Source organism: Myotis daubentonii, chromosome 9 (genome assembly GCF_963259705.1).
Source record: "Myotis daubentonii chromosome 9, mMyoDau2.1, whole genome shotgun sequence".
NCBI lineage: Eukaryota > Metazoa > Chordata > Mammalia > Chiroptera > Vespertilionidae > Myotis > Myotis daubentonii.
Window position 1 is genome coordinate 68,590,378 of NC_081848.1, and position 22,396 is coordinate 68,612,773.

General features: G+C 40.8%; 2 protein-coding genes across 11 annotated transcripts in view; both read left to right on the forward strand.

Annotated features, from left to right (window-relative positions):
* Positions 1-18,017, forward strand: part of FNBP4 (formin binding protein 4) — a 36,467-nt gene extending 18,450 nt beyond the window's left edge. Inside the window, exons 11-17 of the mRNA XM_059709374.1 lie at positions 2,221-2,354; positions 3,349-3,536; positions 8,153-8,490; positions 8,615-8,759; positions 9,146-9,498; positions 14,135-14,292; positions 16,948-18,017. Of these exons, the coding sequence (XP_059565357.1) occupies positions 2,221-2,354; positions 3,349-3,536; positions 8,153-8,490; positions 8,615-8,759; positions 9,146-9,498; positions 14,135-14,292; positions 16,948-17,038 (1,407 nt within the window). The 3' untranslated portion in view covers positions 17,039-18,017. The remainder of the gene's footprint in view (positions 1-2,220; positions 2,355-3,348; positions 3,537-8,152; positions 8,491-8,614; positions 8,760-9,145; positions 9,499-14,134; positions 14,293-16,947) is intronic.
* A 2,067-nt stretch (positions 18,018-20,084) lies between these two features.
* The window catches only part of AGBL2 (AGBL carboxypeptidase 2), a 40,486-nt gene continuing 38,174 nt past the window's right edge, over positions 20,085-22,396 (forward strand). For 6 of the 10 annotated variants that reach the window (XM_059709376.1, XM_059709381.1, XM_059709377.1 and 3 more), the window contains exons 1-3: positions 20,085-20,923; positions 21,104-21,291; positions 21,487-21,550. In XM_059709376.1, coding sequence (XP_059565359.1) covers positions 21,166-21,291; positions 21,487-21,550 — 190 coding nt within the window. In that variant the 5' untranslated portion in view covers positions 20,085-20,923; positions 21,104-21,165. Of the gene's footprint in view, positions 20,924-21,101; positions 21,354-21,486; positions 21,551-22,396 lie in introns of those variants that run through there. The other 4 variants (XM_059709378.1, XM_059709384.1, XM_059709380.1 and 1 more) reach the window with 3 other exon arrangements.

Genomic DNA, 22,396 nt, shown 5'->3' on the forward strand with positions numbered 1-22,396 from the left:
CAAATTAACTGCCAGCCAAGATGGCAGCTGGCAGCCAGGCAGCTTGAAACTAACATGAGGCTTGCTTGCTTCAGTGATGGAGGACTCCAGTGTTCCCCACTTGCCGCTGCAGGCCTCTGAGCTGCAACTCTAAGCAACTATGTTACAAATACAGAAGCTAAACAAAACCCCAGAAACCTGCTTTAGTCCGCTGGGCTTCAGCCAGCAGGATCGCAACATTGTTTCAAATACAGAAGGTATACAAAGGCCAGAAACCCGCTTTCAGTAGTGGAGGCCTAAGAGCTGGAGCCAAGCCTCAAAGCTAAAGCTGGCCCAGAATAAAAAAAAAGAAAAAGAAAAAAAGGAGCAGTTGGGAGCTTCAGTCACCTGCCAGCCTGAAAACAGCCCTCAGCCCCTCACCCAGACTGGCCAGGCACCCCAGTGGGGACCCCCACCCTGATCCAGGACACCCTTCAGGGCAAACCAGCCGGCCACACCCATGCACCAGGGCTCTATCCTATATAGTAAAAGGGTAATATGCCTCCCAGCACCGGGATCAGCGTGACAGGGGGCAGCGCCCAAACCCCCTGATTGCCCTGCGGCTCTGTGTGTGACAGGGGAAGATGCCCCAACCTCCTGATCATTCCTCCTCTTTGCCTGATACAGGGGAGCTCCCCAACCCCCTGATCGCCCTGCGGCTCTGTGTGTGACGGGGTGTGGCGCCCCAACCCCCTGATCGGCCCTGCTCTGTATGTGACAGGGTGCGGCACCCCAACCTCCCCCCACGGGCCCTGCTCTGTGTGTGACAGGGTAGAGCCATAACCTCCCCCATCGGCACTGCCCTGAGTGTGAGAGTGGCGGCGCCCCAACCCCTGATCCGCCCTGCTCTGTGTGTGACAGGGGGCGGTGCCCCAACTCCCCTATCTTTCCTACTCTGTGAGTGACAGGGGGAAGCTCCTCAACCCCCTGATGGGCCCTGCTCTGTGTGTGACGGGGGAGCTCCCCAACCCCCTGATCGACCCTGCTCTGTGCGTGACAGGGGGCGATGCCCCAACTCCCCTATCTTTCCTACTCTGTGAGTGACAGGGGGAAGCTCCTCAACCCCCTGATGGGCCCTGCTCTGTGTGTGACGGGGGAGCTCCCCAACCCCCTGATTGACCCTGCTCTGTGCGTGACAGAGGGCAGCGCCCCAACCCCCTGATCAACCCTGCTCTGTGCATGACAGGGTAAGGAGCCCCAACCCCCTGATTGGCCCTGCTCTGTGCATGACGGGGTGGCGCCGCAACCTCCCCATCTACCCTGCCTTGAGTGTGACGGGGGCGGTGCCCCAACCCCCCAATCCGCCCTTCCCAGAGCATGACTGAGGGTGGCATCGCAACCTCCCAATCCGCCCTGCTCTGTGCATGACGGGGGGCGGTGCCCCAACTCCCCAATGGGCCCTGCTCTGAGCCCGACCAGGGGCTGCACCTAGGGATTGGGTCTACCCTCTGCCACCCGGGAGAAGGCCTAAGCCAGCAGGGCGTTATCTCCCGAGGGGTCCCAGACTGCCAGAGGGCACAGGCCAGGCTGAGGGACCCTACTTTCCCCCTCCAGTGCACAAATTTTTGTGCACCGGGCCTCTAGTTGGTTAATAACATTTCAGGTGTACAACTGAAAGGGCATATATTTTAATACAGATTTATTTCTAGTAAGTTAAAATTCTTCATAATGATCCAATAAGGTGATATAATGTTGAAATTATTTTATAATTGTTAAAGCATTAGAAATCCATTTAAAAAGAAAAGTTAGCAGTCATATTTGTAACCAGCATACTATATAAAATGTAGGGTAGGATTAGATAATGAACTCCTATAGGAAGCTGACTGGTTTCCCTAAGCTAAGAACTGAACCTTTGGTTAATAACATTGCTAAACTGAATGAACTATCTATCCAAAATTATTGGGGAACCAATCTTAATATAATCTAAAGGGGAAAAACCAAAACTGCTTCTCATTTTCACAGGACAGGAGAGTTGGCAGTGTAAAAATGTACTGGGGTCCGATCTCATTTTTCAGGAAACTGCAGACAAACAAGATTTTTTAGGTAATTAAGATGGGATTTTTGTTGATGTTGTTCCTCTTTGGTTTACTCCTGCCACAGTATAGTAATACAGTCACGGACTAGAAGACTCATGAACTTCTTATCTCTGTCTCCTGAAATAATAGTAAGTCTTTAACACTTATTGCTGTTTGTTGATTTTAGACTCGGATTGCAGACTGGCGGGAAGGTGCTCTTAATGGAAACTACCTTAAACGAAAACTTCAGGATGCAGCAGAACAACTAAAACAGTATGAAATAAACGCCACTCCTAAAGGCTGGTCCTGCCACTGGGACAGGTACGCACTCTTCTCCCCTTTTCACCTTTCACCTTTGACATCTCAGACATGATTTGTGATCACCACCACCTTGACAACATGACAGCCTGTCTGGAGACTGAGAGCAGCTGCAGTTAGCGGTGCTTGGCAGGCAAAGCACCACAAGCGATTACAGAGTTTGCGCCAGCCACGTGTTGGAGAAACACAAATCAATGTTTACAGTGTTCCATGTAACGGATTTTTTTCCAAGATTGGACAAGCTGGTTCACTCTCCAGAGTGTTGCACGGAGTAGGGCGGGCTTGGGGGTTAAGCGCATGCGAGAGCTCTGTGCGCTTTACAGGACCTCTGGAAGCAACTACTCCTGATTAACCTCGGTGAAGTTAAGGAAAGCTTCGTGGCTGAAGATGTGAATGAAGAACAAGATTACTATCTTCTGCCAGCAGGTCAGATGAAAACATTTCTTTTTATATTTGGCTTTTCTTGATTTTTTTTTTTTCGTTATTTGAAATCTTTGCTCTTTTATTTTTCAGCTCCCAGATACTCTCCCTCTCTTTAGCTTTCACTGTGTTTGGTATCAAGAATATGAAATGTGAATTCCACGGTCCAAGAGGGGAAGAGTCACCTTTCGCAAACTTCGTTGTTCTCTTCTTTGGAAGGGAAATTAGTGTTCTAGGAAATTGAGTCCCTCCGTTAATGACACTTGAAATCCTGAAAAGCATTGGCCAAAAAAAACAAAACAAAACTGAATATGAGAGGTGTTTTCTAAGTCATCTGTTGGAGTTGAGAGGGCTCAGGGCTGTATTCACAGAGCTGCTGGCAGTGCAAATAGCTTTGAATTTCCTTGGTTCTCCATCCTCAAATGTCAAAGCTCTTTGTTGCCTTTGTGAATAGCAGTCCATTCAGAAGAGGTTCGTCCTTGTGAGAGCAGACTGCTGTCCTGGGACAGGACCAAATGGAAGTGTCTTTGTTGGAGAATGGGTCTTAAGACATGTGTTTTTCTTTCTTGTAATTTAGGGATCATAGACGATATTTCTATGTAAACGAACATTCGGGCGAGTCTCAGTGGGAGTTCCCAGATGGTGAGGAGGAGGAGGAAGAAAGCCAAGCACAAGAAAGTAAAGACGAGACTCTTCCTAAACAGACCTTGAAAGACAAAACTGGCACTGATTCAAATTCTACAGAACCCTCTGAGAATTCCACAGGTGGGACAATTTGCCCTGTACTAATTGGAGAGAAATTATTTTAGAAAAAAGACTAGTATTAAGATCATTAAAAAAGGAAATAATTTTTTTTAAAAAAAGAAATAATTTAAATCATAACAGATTTTTAGTTAAAAACTAGTCGCTTGACCTAAAAAAAATTGCAGAAGTTAGACTGAAGAAAACAGACAGTGACTGATTGAAAATCAGCATACCATTGATAAAAAAATGAAATGATGAGCCAGTGTATTTTGATTTTAAAATGCTGTCCCATACCACTCTCTCATGTCACAGACAAGCTGTGGATTTCCAATAACGGAATGCTAATTATTGCTAAGGGACTAGATTGTTGAATTGTTAATATCTATGTGGAGTAATGTGAGATTTGTTCCACCTTTCTGTAGAACTAGCATAACCTCATTTTTCAGCTCCACTTCTAAAAAGTCCTATAAGAAGTGTGGTTGTTACAAATCATAATGATCTGAAGAAATGCTATGAAATTAGGGCCATACTTGTTCAGAGAAACAAAATAATTTATCATTGCAAATAGTCAACAACATTCTTCTATAAAGTAGTCAGAATGGCTTAACACATTTAAAGTACTGTCAGAGCTCTTCACTTCAGTTAAATACAGAAGTCCTCACTTAACTCTTCAATAGGTTCTGTTACTTTAAGCAGAACAATGTATAATGAAATGTTTTACCATAGGCTAATTAATTAAACGAGTTAACTTCCTATGTCATCTCATTGACGTTATAACAAAATGACGTAATTCGAGGACCTGCTGTACATTAAAAGGGGGAGTGAGGCTTCCATAGTTCCTCGGTTACTCTGAGAATCTGATAGCTCTTCTAAGAGTCGTGGCTTGATTTCCACATTACGGAAGATGATACATATTTTTTCCCTTAAAGTCCATCTTGAAATGACAAAAATAAGTGAATAATGAAGTATAATGAAGACTGACTAACCGTTTGATCTAAAAAACTGGTAGCTATTTGTTAAAATGATGGCATATGAAGGCAAGAGACCAAGAGTGGCTTCTAAAGTAATAAACCTTTGAAGATAAAAAGAGGTGGAATTTGTTGGAAAATAAGGGAGTAAAAAGCAGAATTCTTTTGTCCTCTGCTTATCAAAAAGATGCTTTGTACTGCCTAATCTCAGTAGAAAAATTCTGATGATGTAGCAAATGAAACTAGTCGTGATTTTAATTTCTTAAATAGTCTAGGAATTGTTATCAGATTGCTCTAAATAAAAAGCCACATATCACTGCAGTGATAATTTTATAACAGCAAAAGGGTGGTTTTATTTTGCCTTATTTTTCATAGAAATACATTTTCTCAAGTTATGGGATATTTTACTTTTACTTTTCCCATTCTTTTGGTAGCAGTGATAGTTTAGATAGATAGACAGGCAGACAGAGTCTAATAAGTTGGTTTTATTGTTAGCTTTTTTTGTAGTTAGTGAACGTAAGAGGCGTAGTGATGGTTCTGGGTAGGTAATTCCACTCCTGACCACTGTCTGATGTCCCTTTTTTGTATGTTCCAAAGCTGGATAGTCTAAAATGACCACCTTAGAGTTAAGTAATAAGTTATTTTGTCTGGGGGGTTTTTTGTGACACAACTAGTTGGAAGATCTTGAGACATTCCTATCTGATTAAAGTAAAACTAAGTTAAAATGTAGGGAAAAGCCAGAGATAGACCATCTTACATTCTTCAGCATCTTTATTGAGAGAATCACTAAAACCATATGGTAAACTTGATGTAAAATTTGTATGTAGGCCTTAAGGATTTAAAAGCAATACTGATCACTATTTTAAGCCTATAAAGAAAGTTTCTAATATGTGCTGTTAGTCAGTTTAGCAGTGGTTAAACCATCTTTTAAAGAAGAAAAATTACTACACTGTGGAGCAAGGAAGTTCCAGAGTTTTATTTATTATAATCAGTGTTTGAATTTAACATGTCTCTAAAGATAAGCAATATTTCAAGATACCCAGTATGTCTGTCTTACTGGACTGTGTCACTTAGTTTAAATATATCTGCTTTTTCAAAAAAAGTCTCTGTGAGACCTGTTATTTATATAATAACTTCTTGCTTTACATTGCTAAACTGGCCTCTTGGCTCAAAATACTAAGCAAAATTTTCTCAGGGAAATACACAAAAACAAAGGAAGCCTACCCATAAATAAAAATAAAGATGCATAGAAAAGGTATGTTCTTAAAGAATTTAAAATTTGTTTCCCTGAACTATACTGTCTTTAAGCTTACAGTTTTTTAATCTGTTAGCATATAATAAAAGCTGTGTATACCATTTTAATCTCTCCTTGGACTTCAGACTTCAAAATATATAACAACTGGTTTACATTTAGAAATGAAGAAAAGCATTATGACATCCATGAATATTCAAACTAGATTTCTTGACGTTCTTTGTATTTAAGCTAAAAAATATAATGAATGTTAAGACACAGCTTTTGTCTTGAGTAAATGTAGTTTGAGATTCAAATATTAACTCTAAAATGCTCTTGTTCACTGCAAAGTTTATCAAGATTAGTTTGCCTTATATTTACAAAGTTTAATTCTGATTAACTTTGGGAGTTGTGAATCACATTATTAATTTTGAACCCATGTTTTCTTGAGTTCCTTTGCACAGCAGCATATCACCATCATTACTGTATTGGCATTGCATTATGCTTCTAGATGAGATATCTGCCATTATATAAAATCTGACATTTTACCAACCATATGTTGTGGTTGATTTATTAGAAGGAAGTTTAGTAATGTTTATTACCTTAGTTCTGATGTAATTCTGATATATTATTAGAATATAGTCTTACCAAGACTTTATTTGTCTAAAAGTTAGTGTTTACATTCATTTTAGATATAATCAAATACAAGTTTAATGACATATTTTAAAGTCTTAAATGACATATTTGAAGTCTTTAGCTAGAAAACTGCATTTCTGTTTTCTGATGAACTTTTTCTGTGCTCTTTAGTAGTAAACAATTCAAAATAGTTACAGTAACCATATGAATCAGATTCTTAGTCCTACATAATGTGTCATTTTTCTGATCCATGAAAAGTAAAGCTAATATAAAAGCCAAATGGTTCGTGGTCACTTTGTTGAATGCCCTTGTGTGGTGTATTTTCAGCAAGCTACAGTAAAATGTTTATCCTTGTCCCAGAGCCTTTTATAATAGAGCCCTTATCTAATCCACTGCTTTTGACCATGAAATTTAACAGGTACCTACATCTGGATCTCTACTCCAGGAGAAGTGAGATTTATTTGAGATTTCTAAAGCTCTTGGACTTTTGATATTTCACCAGGAAATCTTGGTAAAAATAGCACTAGACTAGGAGTCATAACTGGCCACTAAGAGAGCTGTATGATCTTGGGCAATTTATTTCCTTCCTGGGTTTCATTACCTTTAAAAGAGAAGGTTGAACTAGATGATTTCTCATGTCTCTTCTACTCCTAAATTCTATGATTTTTAGGGAGAAAATCCCCTTCAACATTCCTGGGATATATATCTAATAGTTTCACATATTGTGAAACTTACCTATTGACGATAAAGAGGGATGGGGAAGGCTACAAGTAAGTATATCCTCCTATTTTCTCTAATCCTTAAAGCTTTTCCCAGCAGAGAAAGGACGGTAGTTAACTGGATTTTGCAAAACCAGAGGAAAGCTGATCCTACAGCTTTTCAGCTTGTAATTTAACTCAGAATTCAACAGCAATTTCAAATCCTCTGCATCTTCAAACACCTCTGAGTTATCATTTACCTTGAGGATTTATTCCCCTAAATTTCCCTTTTCTTGTCACAGAAATAAAATTACCCTCCTGGTTTGTGTTGCTGTGATTTAACAAATGAGTATAATTCACAATTCCTTCAGAAATGTGAAGGAATGATAGGTTTGACAATAGCACCTTGCAAATGGATTTTTTTAACTTTAGTAACCCAAATTAATTAAAATGGATAGAATTTGTGTGGGAGTTCTGGGTTATCCTCAAATACTTGTTTAACCCACTAAAAATACACGGAATCAGTACCGCAAATGCGCATCACTCCCCGCTCCTCACCTTTAAGAGTAAAAAGAACCTAGAGTGTTGTCTTCTAGTTGTGGTTTGGTGGTGTGTGTTTTTTTCATTTTAGAAAGAGGAAGAGAGAGAGAAACATTGGTTTTTGTTGTTCCACTTACTCATGCATTCATTGCTTCATTCTTGTATGTGCCCTCACCGAGGGTCAAACCTGAAACCTTGGTGTATCAGACAATGCTCTAACCAACTGAGCTACCCAGCTAGAGCCAGGTTGTGTATTTTGAAATCTAGTGTAGGTTCAGATGACTGAATTTCTCATTGGGTTGATGTGATGTGCTTCACTTACTTGTTCATGAATCTGGACCCAAAGAACAAAATTGGTATTTCATAGCTAGGGTGAGTGCTCACTGTGAGGTTTATAAATTTATCTTTCCATGAGAATCATTTTGAACTGAGTTATTTAGTATTTCAGTGGCATCAGTGTAGAATAGATCTGTGGGTCAGATTTTGTCTTACCACTCAATTGCGCATTTCTGTAAATACGGAGTTTTGTCTTGCCTTTTCCCTGACTCCTGTTTGGTTTTTTAGGTTCTCTTTGTAAAGAGTCCTTTTCTGGTCAAGTGTCTTCTTCATCACTCATGCCACTTACTCCATTCTGGACCCTCCTTCAGTCAAATGTGCCTGTGCTTCAACCTCCATTACCTTTGGAAATGCCGCCACCCCCACCTCCACCCCCGGACTCCCCTCCTCCTCCTCCTCCTCCCCCTCCCCCTCCTCCTCCTCCACCCCCTCCTCCTCCTGTAGAAGATAATGAGATCCAGGAGGTAGAGATGGAGGATGAGGGAAATGAGGAGCCTCCTGCCCCAGGAACAGAGGAGGATACTCCATTGAAACCTTCTACACAAACTACAATTGTAACTAGCCAGGTGAGAATGCCATTTGACATCCTAAAGAGCTTCTGGGGACTCCGGCATAATTGACACCATGTTCTATTTTAGAAGAAGATGTTTAGGGCCTTTGCAGCACTGACTAGGATCTTTTGCATTTCAGAGTTCAGTTGATTCTACCACCTCTAGTTCTCCTTCTACTAAAGCTGTAAAGAGAAAAGCTACAGAAAGTAGTACTGCAGTAGTTCAGAGATCAGCTACCATTGGTAGTTCTCCAGTCCTGTACAGCCAATCAGCTATAGCTACAGGTAAGCATTATGGTTAAAATGTTTTCTCCGATGTATTATATCTTTGTTTCCAGAATTATATGTCATAAAGAAATTTTAATGGGTTTTCACTGCAAGGACTATATGTGTTTCTTTTCACTTGATGAACACTTCAGTTACTATTAACAGTTTGGTTATCTTTCCTTCCAGGTTGTTTTCTGTGCATTTACATAACATCAGTGATTTTTATGTTCAGGTACCTTAATGCTAAAAATACTAAGAAATTAACATTTTGCTACCAGAAAATGTGGCTTATTTGTTTGTTTAGGAAAAGATATGTTGATCTACAAATTCCTCGGTTCCCTTTTCCTTCTTTTTCTTGTTTTTGGCCTTTGTCATAAAGTTTCATTTTATGTTTTCTGTGTTAGGTCACCAGTCAACGGGGACTGGACAACAGTCTGCAGGGATTGGACACCAGGCAGTATCATCAGTTAGCCATCCAGCAACTGGAATAGGTCATCAGGCCAGAGGAATAAGCTTACAGTCAAATTACCTAGGACTGGCATCAGCTTCTGCAATTATGAGTTATGCTGAATGTTCTGTCCAAATGGCAGTGACTACTCCCACATTGCAGCCAGTCCTGGCTCGAGGTGCTGTGCCTACAACTGCTGTTGTAGAACCACCGCCACCTCCACCTCCTCCACCTCCTCCTCCATCAACACCACCACCAGCTCCCAAAGTGCCACCACCTGAAAAGACAAAAAAAGGAAAGAAAGATAAGGTATAGTAAATCTCCCTTCTAGTTTTTATTTGAAAAAATGTCTTATTAAGATGGTATTTATATAAATTTAACAATTTTAAAGTATATAATTCTATAGCATTTACAATGTGCAACCACCACCTCTCTCTAGTTACAAAACATTTTCATCACCTTAGCATAAAACCTTGTACCCATTAAGTAGCCATTCCCCATCACCTCTTTACCCAAGTCTCTGGAACCTCCAATCTGCTTTCTGTCTCTGTGGATTTACCTAATCTGAAATCATGAATATGTGATCTTCAATGCCTGGCTTCCTTTACTTAGCACAATGTTTGCAAGGTCTATACATGTTGTAGCATGTATTAGTATTAGTACTTCATCCTTTTTATAGCTGAGTAAAGGTACTTATTTGTATATATCACAAATTGTTTATCTATGCATTCATTGATGGACATTGTTTTACCCCCTTTTAGCTATTATGAATAGTACTGATATAAATGTGCATATGAGTACATGCATGTTGAGTACTTGTTTTCATTTCTATTGGGTATATAGGAATAAAATTGCTGAGTCATAGGATGATTCTGTGTTTAAAAAGTTGTTATAGCCCTAGCTGTTTTGGCTCAGTGGCTAGAGCACTAGCCTGCAGACTGAAGAGTCCTGGGTTCAATTCTGGTCAGGGGCACATGCCTGGGTTGTGGGCTTAATCCCCGGTGGGGGCATGCAAGAGGCAGCTGATCAGTGATTTTCTCTCATCATTGATGTTTCTATCTCTCTCTCCCTCTCCCTTCCCCTCAGAAATCAATAAAAATTTATTTTTAAAAAAATTATTATACAAGTTTTAGTGGCCAAGAAGTGGTATCTTCTCATGGTTTTGATTTCTGTTTCTATAGTGAGTAATCATATTGTGTATGTTTTCATTTGCTTATTGACCATTTGTATATCTTTGGAGAAATGTATACTTAAGTGCTTTGTCCTTTTTTTTTAATAAATTTTTTAAATTTTTAAAAAACTGATTTTAGAGAGGAAAGGTGAGAGCGAATAAGAAACATTGATTGGTTGCCTCCTGTACACACCCCTGACTAGAAATCGAACCCACAGCGTGGGCATGTGCCCTCACTGGGAATCTAGCTGGCAACCTTTCAGTCCACTGGTCAACACTAACCGAGTCACAGTAGCTAAGACCCCATGTTTTTTAAGCTGCAAATGTGGCCAGGGCCCTTTGTCCACTTTTTAATTTAATTGTCTTTTGTTATTGAATTATAAGAGTTCTGTATATGTTACAGGTAAAAGTCCCCATTAAGATATGTGATTTGAAAGTATTTTATCCTGCTGTGAGGGTTGTCTTCATTCTGATCGTGTCCTTTTATTTATTTATTTTTATATATATTTTGTTTGTGTTAATCCTCACCTGAGGATATATTTTCTCATTGATTTTGAGAGTGAGTGGAAGGGAGGGGGAGAGACAGACAGAAACATCAATGTGAGAGAGGCACATCAATTGATTGCCTCCTGCACATGCCCCAACCAGAGGCTGCAACTGAGGTATGTACCCATCAGTTCACCATGAATGTATGGGTTTATTTCTGAACTTTCAATTCTATTCCATTGGTCTATATCAGCGGTTCTCAACCTGTGGGTCGCGACCCCTTTGGCGGTCAAATGACCCTTTCACAGGGGTCGCCTAAGACCATCCTGCACATCAGATATTTACATTACGATTCATAACAGTAGCAACATTACAGTTATGAAGTAGCAATGAAAATAATTTTATGGTTGGGTCACAACATAGGAACTGTATTTAAAGGGCCAGAATGTTGAGAACCAGTGGTCTATATGCTAGTTACACTAATAAAAGAGAAACATGCAAATTGGTGTCACTCCACTATGCCCACCAGCCAATCAGAGCAACTATGCAAATTAACCCAACAAAGATGGTGGTTAATTTGCATATGCAGGCACGGAGACCACTGAAGATGGCGGTGGCCATGGAACTGGAGCGAGCAGAAGGCTTGGGTTGCTCCCGGCGATGGAGGAAACCAAGCTTCCTGCCCACCCTGGGCTCTGCTCAAGAAGGGGCTGGAAAAAAAATATAAAGGAGGGGCTGGGAGCAGCCGGAGTGGAGAAGCCAAGCCTTGCTGCTGTGGCCAGACCAAAGGCCTGGGTCCTGGGTGCCGGAGGAAAACCGGTGCCGGCAGCCAGGGGAAGAAAGACCTATTGCATGAATCTTCGTGCAACGGGCCTCTAGTTTTTGCATAAAATGCCAGTGAAATTTTAATAGGGATTACGTTAATCTGTTGAGTCATTACCATTTTAACAATTTTAATTGAATTTTTTAATCCATGAACACAGGATTCCTTTTCATTTATTTAGGTCTTCAATTTATTTCAGAAATGTTTTGTAGTTTTTAGTGTACAAGTCTTTTACCTACTAGGCTATATTTTTCTCAGTATTTTATTCTTTTGTGTGCCGGGCCAGCTCAGTCAAGTGTTCAGTGAGCCTGAGGGGGGATGTGGAAGGATGTAAGAAAAGACAGAATAAGCTGGGTCTAGGTGGATCTCCTGTGCCTGGCTAAGGCCACAGAGAGAGACCCAGACAGCAAGCTGAGCCTTTATTTTATAGCCAGAGGTAAACAAGGTAGTGGTCACCATACTTAAAATGTTCTTGTGAGTTTCACTTGTTTTGGCAGCACTGCTGCTGCACCTCCCACAGCCCATTAGCTACCCAGGTAAGATCTAGGGAGCTCATAAAGTCAAGCCTAATTATGCTAAGAGGGCTGTGCCCTCTAAGCTGGGACTTGTTTGTGGTTTTGCCAACAGGTCAGTCCCAGGCTTAACCCTTTAGCTGCTCCCTACACTTTTCAATGCTATTGTAAGTGGTATTGTTTTAATTTATTTGGATTTACCCTTTTATTATCAAATAATATCCTTGTTTATCTTTTTTTTTTTTAATATATTTTATTGATTTTTACAGAGAGGAAGGGAGAGGGATAGAGAGTTAGAGACATCGATGAGAGAGAAACATCGACCAGCTGCCTCCTGCACGCCCCCTACTGGGGATGTGCCCGCAACCAAGGTACATGCCCTTGACCGGAATCGAACCTGGGACCTTTCAGTCGCCAGGCCGACGCTCTATCCACTGAGCCAAACCGATTAGGGCCCTTGTTTATCTTTTATAACTGTTTTTTACTTACAGTCTATTTTGTCTTGATCACTGTTTGCATAGAATATGGTGTGCGTTTAAGACATTCTTTTTTTAAAATATATTTTTAATATATTTTTATGGATTTCAGGGAGGAGAGAAACATCAATGATGAGAAAGAATCATTGATCAGCTGCCTCCTTCCTGCACACCCCCTACTAGGAATCGAGCCCACAACCCAGGCATGTGCCCTTCACCAGAATCAAACCCGGGACCCTTCAGTCCATGGGCCAGCGCTCTATCTACTAAGCCAAATTGGCTAGGGCTAAAATATATTTATTGATTTTAGAGAGGAAGGGAGAGGGAGAAATAGAAACATCAATGATGAGAGAGAATCATTGCTCCTCTTTAAAAACAACTTCTAATACAGTGGCTCTCTAATTTCACATAACTAATCACACATGTCAACCAGTATATTTTGAATGCACACTAATCAGGCATTCTCCCTAGGAGCTTGGGATTTGGTAGTAAAACAAATATAATTCCTGCTTTTGTGGAGTTTCTCTACTGGCTGATTGGGGAGATACAGGAATAGAATTGGGAAGACAGATAAGCAAATAAATGTTAAGTGTTTTAAAATGCAGTGAAAGGCCTGGCTGGCATGGCTCAGTGGTTGAGCCCCAAACTGTGAACCAGGAGGTCATGGTTTGGTTCCTGGTCAGGGCACATGCCCAGTTTGCAAGCTTGATGCCCGGTAGTGTGGGTGCAGAAAGCATCCAGTAGATGATTCACTCTCATCATTGGTGTTTCTATCACCTTCTTTCTTCTCTGAAATCAATAAAAATATTTTTTTATTTTCATTAAAAATGCAGTGGGGGGAAGCATGGAAGCAGTATAAGATGACAGATATATAGTTCTCTTTTTGCAAATATCACAATTATTTTTCTTTACTACAAAAGTGCATATGTATTATAGACAATTTATAAACAAACCTAAGCCAAAAGAAAATAAAATTTATCATAATACCCCCTTCTTAGAATTAATGTCATCATTCATATTTTGATAGATTCTTGCTTTTTTTCATATTTAATAGTTGCTATTGACCTTGTTGCTCTTTCCAGAAAAGCTGGTCATTGGTGTCTTAGTTCTATTTTTCACTTGATGTTATTAACACTGCATCTGTTTAAAATTTGTAAGGGAGAGCACCATAATTCTGAGGTGAGATAAGGGCTACAGTTCTGAATTCCATAGAATAAGGAGGCTAATAAAGGAAATTTTTCTGACGTGATTTCATAAAATAGCTACATTTACAGTTTTTCTTTTTAACCAAGCATTAAGTTTATAGTCGGTAGAAATCTTTGGTGGCAAAAACTGTAGAATGGCACTTACTTTGTGTTTCTGTTCTTTTGGTTTTAAAGTTTACTTATCCTTAGCACTAAGAAAAGATCCTAATGTCATATGAAGGACTTATTTCCTTATGTATTAAATTCCTTCTGACCTTTAACCTTTGTTATAGGCAAAGAAGAGTAAAACAAAAATGCCATCTCTGGTAAAGAAGTGGCAGAGCATACAGCGTGAGTTAGATGAAGAGGAGAACTCTAGTTCCAGTGAAGAGGACCGGGAATCAACTGCACAGAAGCGAATTGAAGAGTGGAAACAGCAGCAGCTGGTCAGGTAAAAGAAAAGAGACCAAAGGTGGGGTGGGTTGTGATTAATTCATAGAAACATTTATCTATAAAAATTATGGTTTGGCCTTTTTGAACATCAGAACTATCAGAATTGTAATACTTTCTCCCATCAATTGCTCATCTTATGCAAAGGAATGGTTTTTAGCACAGCATACTTCCCCATTTACTTATGGATCCAGTAGACCCATATATATATATATAATTTTTTTTTTTTTTCAATTTTACAGACTAGAGGCCCAGTGCACAATCACGGTCAGGGAGGGATGCGGGAGGGCTCCAGGGCATGTCCAGCCCATCTCCAGTCCCGATTGGCTGGACTCCAGCAGCAAGCTAACCTCTCGGTCAGAGCATCTGCCCCCTGGTGATCGGTGCACATCATAGCGAGTGGTTGAGTAGCCTTAGCATATCATTATTGTACTAGAGCCCCGATGCATGAAATTTGTGCAAGAGTAGGCCTTCCTCCCCCTGCCGGCACCGGCTTCCCTCTGGCACCTAGGACCTGGGCTTCCCTCACAGCCCCAGCTTCGTCCGCAAGGATGTCCAGTCTAATTAGCATATTACACTTTATTATTATAGACTTGAGGCCCAGCACACGAAGTCGCACATAGTAGCCCACCGCTGCTTGCAGTCCCACCCATCTGCTGCCTGCCTTGCTGCGATAGGAGCCTGTGGGCTGCCAGGGAGGGACTGAGAGGTGCTCAATGCACCTCATGGTGACCGGTCGTTTGATCGTCCTAGTCATCACGGACACTGGTAGGTAGGTAGGTAGGTAGGTAGGTAGGTAGGTAGGTAGGTAGGTAGGTAGGTAGGTAGGTAGATAAGATAGATAAGAGATTAGATACATAGATAGGACTGCACTTCACTGCACTTCACTTTGACTGGTTGAACGGACGATCAGATTCTTAGCATATTAGGTTTCTATTATATAGGATAATTTACCAAAGTAAAAATAAAGAGAAAGGGAGAACACTTCATTAGAAATTTTAATAAGTCCCTAGCCAGTTTGGCTTAGTGGATAGAGCATCATCCTGTGGACTGAAGGGTCCTGGGTTCAATTCCAGTCAAGGGCACATGCCCAGGTTGCGGGCTCAATCCCCAGTAGCGGACATGCAGGAAGCAGCCGATCAATGATTATCTCTCATCATTGATGTTTCTCTCTCCCTCTCCCTTCCTCTCTGAAATTAATACAAAATATTTTTAAAAAAATAAATTTTAATAAGAATTTACACATAGTTAAACCAAATTTGTATTCTTTATTTTCCTAGTTTTGAAAGGTACGCATACTGAAATGAGCAGCATCCTTCTAATGTTGTTCAATTGTCATGTGTAATCTGGACCACACTTCTCTCATAAATAGTGATTGATGCCAATTTCAAATTTGTCTCTGATGGGTCTAGCTTATTATTTATGGTTCTTGCTCTTGCAACATCCATAAACACAGTACATATGAAAACATTTGGAAGTAACAAAATTGTAATGTTAAAAAAATTATACAAAATAAATAGTATCATACTTTATGTACTCACTAGAAAAAATTTGAGAGAAAGATAGTCATTCATTGCTTCATAATTGAAAACATTTTTTCATTTTTTGATACATATATGTCAATTGAATGGTCATTCCAGTGAATTTGTTTCTAAAATATCTACTTCTCTCCAATCACTGCACACTTGCTTTCAGCATTTGTCCACTTGAGAACCCTATCAAATAAATTTTAGCATGCAGCATCGGAAAGCGGGGAAGATTCCTGCTACACATCTTTTTAGGAAAATGAGATGGTCCGGGTTCATGTTATAAAATACTAGGTTATGAAATTGAATCTAGTGCCACTCTCTGTCTCTTTGCATTCATCTTATACTTGTAAAAGCAAAAAAGACTATGCAAATGTCTCCAAACTTCATTTTTTACTTCCTTGAAAAGTGATGCACTATTTTCGGCAACATAATAAAACTGAGGGGATGGTGTTAATGATAGTTTATTTCACTTTTGCATCATCCTTGTAGGTGATTCCATTCAGGTTTTTTTATTTAGTGTTTTTTAGTATTGCTGGGAATTGAATGATGAATTCCTATAAGATGAAATTAGCAAATGATTTAAGATGATGGGAGGCAATCACAGTGATCTTGTAATTTATCTTAGAGTATTTTAGATTTATAAAAGCATCCAGTGCATCCATTCTGATCATTGCAAGATAGAACATGAGCTTTAATTTATTTTTTAGATGACTGTCATGAGATATCAATCTTTACAAATAGAACTGATCAAAAGAATTTCTAAAACATTAGGTCCAAAGGTCCCTTATGGTATATTGAAGATTAAAAAATCTTCCTTAAAGAATCATAACTCCTAGTGGCCAAGAGAAACTTTTATAAGAATGCTTTACTCCTTCAGTGTATCTTTAATGGTTGTTGGAGATAAATAAATTTAATAAAATGTGTGTATGTCTTTTGTTGACCCATCAGAAGAAATTTGATAAAGAATTTGCTGGTACTTAGCTGAGAAACTTGAAGCATTTTCATGAACATAGATGTGATAGGTCAAATTTTCAGTTTCAGTTAAGAGGTATTTTCTTATGTACTAGGTAATGAACCGATTCATTCTTTTTCTTCCCAGTGAAGTAATCTATTTGTTGTTTTCACAGTGGCATGGCAGAGAGAAACGCTAATTTTGAAGCCCTTCCTGAAGATTGGCGAGCAAGACTAAAACGAAGGAAAATGGCACCAAACACATAATATTTTAAAAAATTAAAAAACAAATGTTTATTGGGTGTGTGTGGATGTGTGTGTGTGTGTGGATGTGTGTATTCAGTTCAGAGTCTTAACCTGTTTTATGTTGTCAATAAACTATAAATGTTATGAGGGAGAGCATATGAATTTTGAATTTCCTGGGCAAGAACATAAGACCTATAAAGTTTTCACATTTGGGAAATGATATTTTTTCTGTTTTGCTGAAGGGTAAGATGATTGTTTTGACCTGGCTGCCTTTGTTCTCACACCGACAAACTCAGCATGTTAGGTACATTAACCTCATCACTCTGGAACATGTGGCTCATGAGTGTGACACCTTTTTAGAGGACACTGACAGAAAGTGAAGGATTTTCCCTGCCTACTGGAGGCTCAATAAGGGTTCCTAGTATGGTTCTCTCTCTCATTAACTTCTGCTCCAGAACAAGTGCAATTAAGAAGGCAGCTGTGTATTCTACCTTGCTTAACTGGGATTATCAGATCTTTCTGACCTTCCTCCAGTCTGCCACCCTGGAGTGCTAGGATATATCAAGTCATTTATCATGTGCTGATAGATGGCCACACTCTCCAAAAGTATTCTATCTCACACATTCTAGAATTGATAGCTGTCATTTCGTGCGCTAGATGAAATTTAAATTTCAGTACAGGCAACAGCAGCAAGTTCAGGTCTTTGATTTTGAGAATTTCCCCTTACATCTGCGGCAGTAAATGTAACAGAAGCCACTGTATGTGTTGATATTGTCTTATTCCAAAATTCACCTCCCTTTCATGTGTGAACGTATTTTCCATAAAATTCCAGTATTTAAAAAGTTTACTATTCTGTATTTTCTATTGTATCACAATCAGGTAAAAGTCACTTTAAACTGAAGAAAAGGCAAACTGTGTTTTAAAGCTCTTTGTATTTCTCCAGTTTCTGACCTTGTAAATTTGTATATATACACTAATAAAGCTTTTTTTATACTTCTGATTGTCCTTTTGCTCTTCTAAACCTGTTATTTCATGATTATGTAACCAAGACAAGTCAATCGTAATTGTTTTTTTCTAATCAAATATGGTAGGGAGGCAAACATTAAAGGACAGCTCTAAAAAAGAGCAAGATTTTGAATCAGTTGGAGGGCAGCAGGGTTAGAAAAAGGCTTCTAGTACCAGAAGATGCTGTGTTTCTTCAATTTTGGAGGTTGCACTCTATAATAGCTAATGTTTAACCTACTAAAATCCAGGAAATAATATGTTCAACATTTTGAGAAAATAAAGGTGCTTTTTCAATCCTCTGATTATAAAAGTAATACAGGGTGTCCCCAAAAAATGAATACACACTTGATGTTTCTTTTTCAGATTTAACCCATTGGAATTAATGCAAAAGTGTATATTCATTGTTTTGGAACACCCTCTACTTACAGATACGGACATATAAAGTCAACCAAAGACAATACAGTGGGGCCTTGACTTACGAGTTTAATTCGTTCCGTGACAGAGCTTGAAGCTCAAATTACTCGTATGTCAAATCAAAAAGTGAACGAGTGAGACACATGATGCTGGGCTGATTTGGCGTTCACTGTGCCAACTAGCAATGGGGTATCTGAAGCTGGCTTGTAACCTGAATTTTAGCTCGAAACTCAGAGCAAAAAATCAGCCGAGAGAGTGCTCGTATCTCTATCTCGAAAAACTCGTTAGTCGGGACACTCGTAAGTCAAGGCCCCACTGTAGTTTAAATTTTATTTTGGTATATACATGTAATTTTAAAATGTTACCTAACCAGTGTCATGTATGCTAGTGTGTTAGATGTTACCATTATGCAAGTATTGGGGTGACCGTTTTATATATAAACTAGAGGCCCAGTGCATGAAATTCATGCACAGGTAGAGAGTCCCTAGGCCTGGCTGGTGATCAGGGCTGATTGGGGCTTTCTGGCTGACCAGGCTCTGCACCGCCCCCTGGTGGTCAGCACATGTCATAGTGAGCGATCGAGCTCCCAGTCGAATTTCCAAGGGGACATTTTGCATATTAGCGTTTTATATATATAGATAGTGTGTTTTTATTAGTCCTCACCTGAGAATATTTCCTCCATTGATTTCTAGGGAGGGAGAAGGGGAAGAGAGAGAAACATGGCCATGAAAGAAACAGACTAGTCACCTCCCACATGCACGCCTACAGGGACTGAGAACTTGAACTTAGATTTGTGCCCCTGACCATGAATCGAACCCATGAACCTTCTTCTCTGTGGGCCAACACTAGCCACTGAGAAAAACTGGCCAAGGCTAAATTGTTTTTCTTGTAATTGCATAGAGCAAATTTCTAGAAATTGAGGCTGTCAACTAGCTGTTAAATTTCTACAGAGCACCAGTGCCTTTGTCACTATCCTACTGAAAGAATAAAAGAATGTTGATGTTACAAACTGCACAGGCCCAGCTGCCAGGCCTAGCTGCCTGTTTTATCTCAACTCCCCAGGTTTCTCACGCTAGAGATAGGAACGGAAGGGAATGACGCCCTCCCCAAGGCTATTACAGGAGATAGCCCCAACAAAGGATGGGTTGAGTAAACACAGCTTCAATCAACCTTGAGAGGAACAGGCTGTAAAACACCAGGAAGGAGTGCCTTATCCCTATCAAGACACAAACCAGACCCTTTTGGAATTTCTTTGTTCTCCTCTTACCCTCCTGCATGCAACCCCTCCCTGATGTGTGATTTGAGCATATAAATAGCTGAAAAACCCCTTGCTGGGCGCACAACTCCTCTGCTCCTGCGTGAGTACGGGTTGGGCCCCAGCGCGCTGGAATAAAGAATAAAGCCTCTTGCGTTTTGCATCAAGTGACGTCTCCTGCGGTTGATTGGGGTCGTCCTCGGTTGGTGGGACAGAGTGAGGGTCCCGCTTCGGGGGTCTCACACTACCAAATTGAGATTTTTAAAAACCTTACAAAATATGTGGGTTTAATTTAACTTTGTTTCTTTTGTTTCTTATTGTAGAACGTAATTTTTCTTTTAAATATTAATTGCTTTTTTACTTTTTATGTTTTTATTGATTTCAGAGAGGAAGAGGGAGAGAGAGATGATGAGAGAATCATTAATCCGCTGCCTTCTGCACGCCCCACACTGGGGATGGAGCTGGCAACCCCGGCATGTGCCCTGACCGGGAATTCAACCGTGACCTCCTGATTCAAGTGTCCAAGGTCAACTACTGAGGCCACACCTGCCCAGCGAAAGTAATTTTTCATTTCTCGCGTTGAGCTGGCTTTACTTGTTACCTAATGGAACAGCAACGAAGTTTGGAGTATGACTACAGGCTTTGTATTTCAATCAATTACCATTGATTACCCAAAAAACAGGGCGCAACAACTTTTCCTTGGGAGGCAGGGCCCCCCTCCCCGGAAGCGCCGTCCGCCCCGCCCTCCTGCTTTGGTTTCCTGGTTGCTAGGCTACCGGCGCCCTAGCCGAAAGCGGTGGCGGGTGAGCGAGGTTAGCTCCTCTGCCCCGGGCACAGCTGGGCATCTGTACCCGCTGTGCCGTGGCCTCCCGCCTCGCCGAGGATCTTCAACCACCTTAGGCGCCGCGCCCTCCACTGAGCCTGGGACCGGCAGGAAGGAGCGCAGAGGCGGTTGCACCTTTCCCTCCGCGCTTCTCGGAAATCTCCCTTCCCCGCCACCACCACCCTTCGGGAAACTGCCCTTCACGCCTTACCCGGACCAGGAAGCCCTGAACCCCTGAATTTCGGGCCTCTGACTTTTCTTTTCCATCCACCCCGAGACAACTTTTCTCGTTTTTTTTCACATCTTGCGGCACCTTTCTGCTTCGGAGAGGAAAGCATGGGGCCTGCCAGGGTAAGGGTGCCTCGGGAGGAGAAGGCTGGAAGACGTGTCGCCCTCCCTAGTTTCTCAGGTACGCCTCCGGGCCTCGTCATGGGAACAACCAGCCGGGTCCTTGTTTGAGCAGACACCGAGTTGGCAGGAAAGGAGCGGTGTGGCAGGGTTTCCTAAAATCGCGGGGGAGCTGCGGAAGCAAAGGGTGGGAATGATGACTGTCGGCAGGTGGTTCAGTTGCCCTGTTCTGGTTTTTTAGCTTCTGTGTAATCAGCTGACCTTTTGGAAACCGGCAAGGGTTGTGGCTGGATGCCTATGTGAATGACTGGTCTCCAGTATGCCATACAGAAGCAACATGTTCCCAGCATTGGAAGCAGAGCTAAAGCAGAAGGTCGGTACACACCCCTCTCCAGGAAACTCCACAGAAATCCAGTACTAGATAAGAATGTATCTGCGGGTGGCACCTTTTTCTAGCTGGAGATCTTGATCCCCAAGACAGAATGATTTGTGTAAATATCTCACTTGGTTTATTTACAGAAGTCAAGTATACTGCCCTCTGCAACAGTGCTTGCCTACCTTTTGTTAAGAGTTCAGTATTATTTGAAAGGACTTTCCTGATTGAGATGGCCTTTCCTTTTACAGACTCTTCCTGATCCCTATGAAGTCTTTATGTACCATCACCTCCAGTACTATGGCTACTTTAAAGGTAAGACCTAGCTCTTATCCAGCATCACTTTTCCTGGGTTCCTGAAGTAAATTGTCTCATTAACTGGGAGAGTTATGCTAGGATAAACTAATGATGAATTTTTCCAGCACTATTAATGAAAAGTATTCCTTTCCCATTACCTGTTTGTCTACCCTTACACTAATACCACTCTTTGTTAATTCTACCAAATGGCATTAAGACAGTATTTTTGGTTTTGCCTTTAAAAATTCAATATGGCTGAAACCGGTTTGGCTCAGTGGATAGAGCATCGGCCTGCGGACTGAAAGGTCCCAGGTTCGATTCCGGTCAAGGGCATGTACCTGGGTTGCGGGCACTTCCCCAGTGGGGGATGTGCAGGAGGCAGCTGATCGATGTTTCTCTCTCATCGATGTTTCTAACTCTCTATCTCTCCCCCTTCCTCTCTGTAAAAAATCAATAAAATATATTAATAAATAAATAAATAAAAATTCAATATGGCCCTAACTGGTTTGGCTCAGTGGCTAGAGCATCGGCCTGCGGACTGAAGGGTCCCAGGTTCGATTCCGGTCAAGAGCATGTACCTAGGTTGCGTGCACATCCCCAGTGCGGGGTGTGCAGGAGGCAGCTGGTTGATGTTTCTCTCTCATTGATCTTTCTGACTCTCTATCCCTCTCCTTTCCTCTCTGTAAAAAATCAATAAAATATATTTAAAAAAATAAAATAAAATAAAAATTCAATATGCTGGATTGTGTCTTGGTTATTCTTGCCTTTTTATATAATTTTAGAATTGGCTTTTGATGTTTAAAAAAATTGTTGGGATTACACTGAATCTATAAAATCTAATTTCACAAGAACTGAGAATTTCCC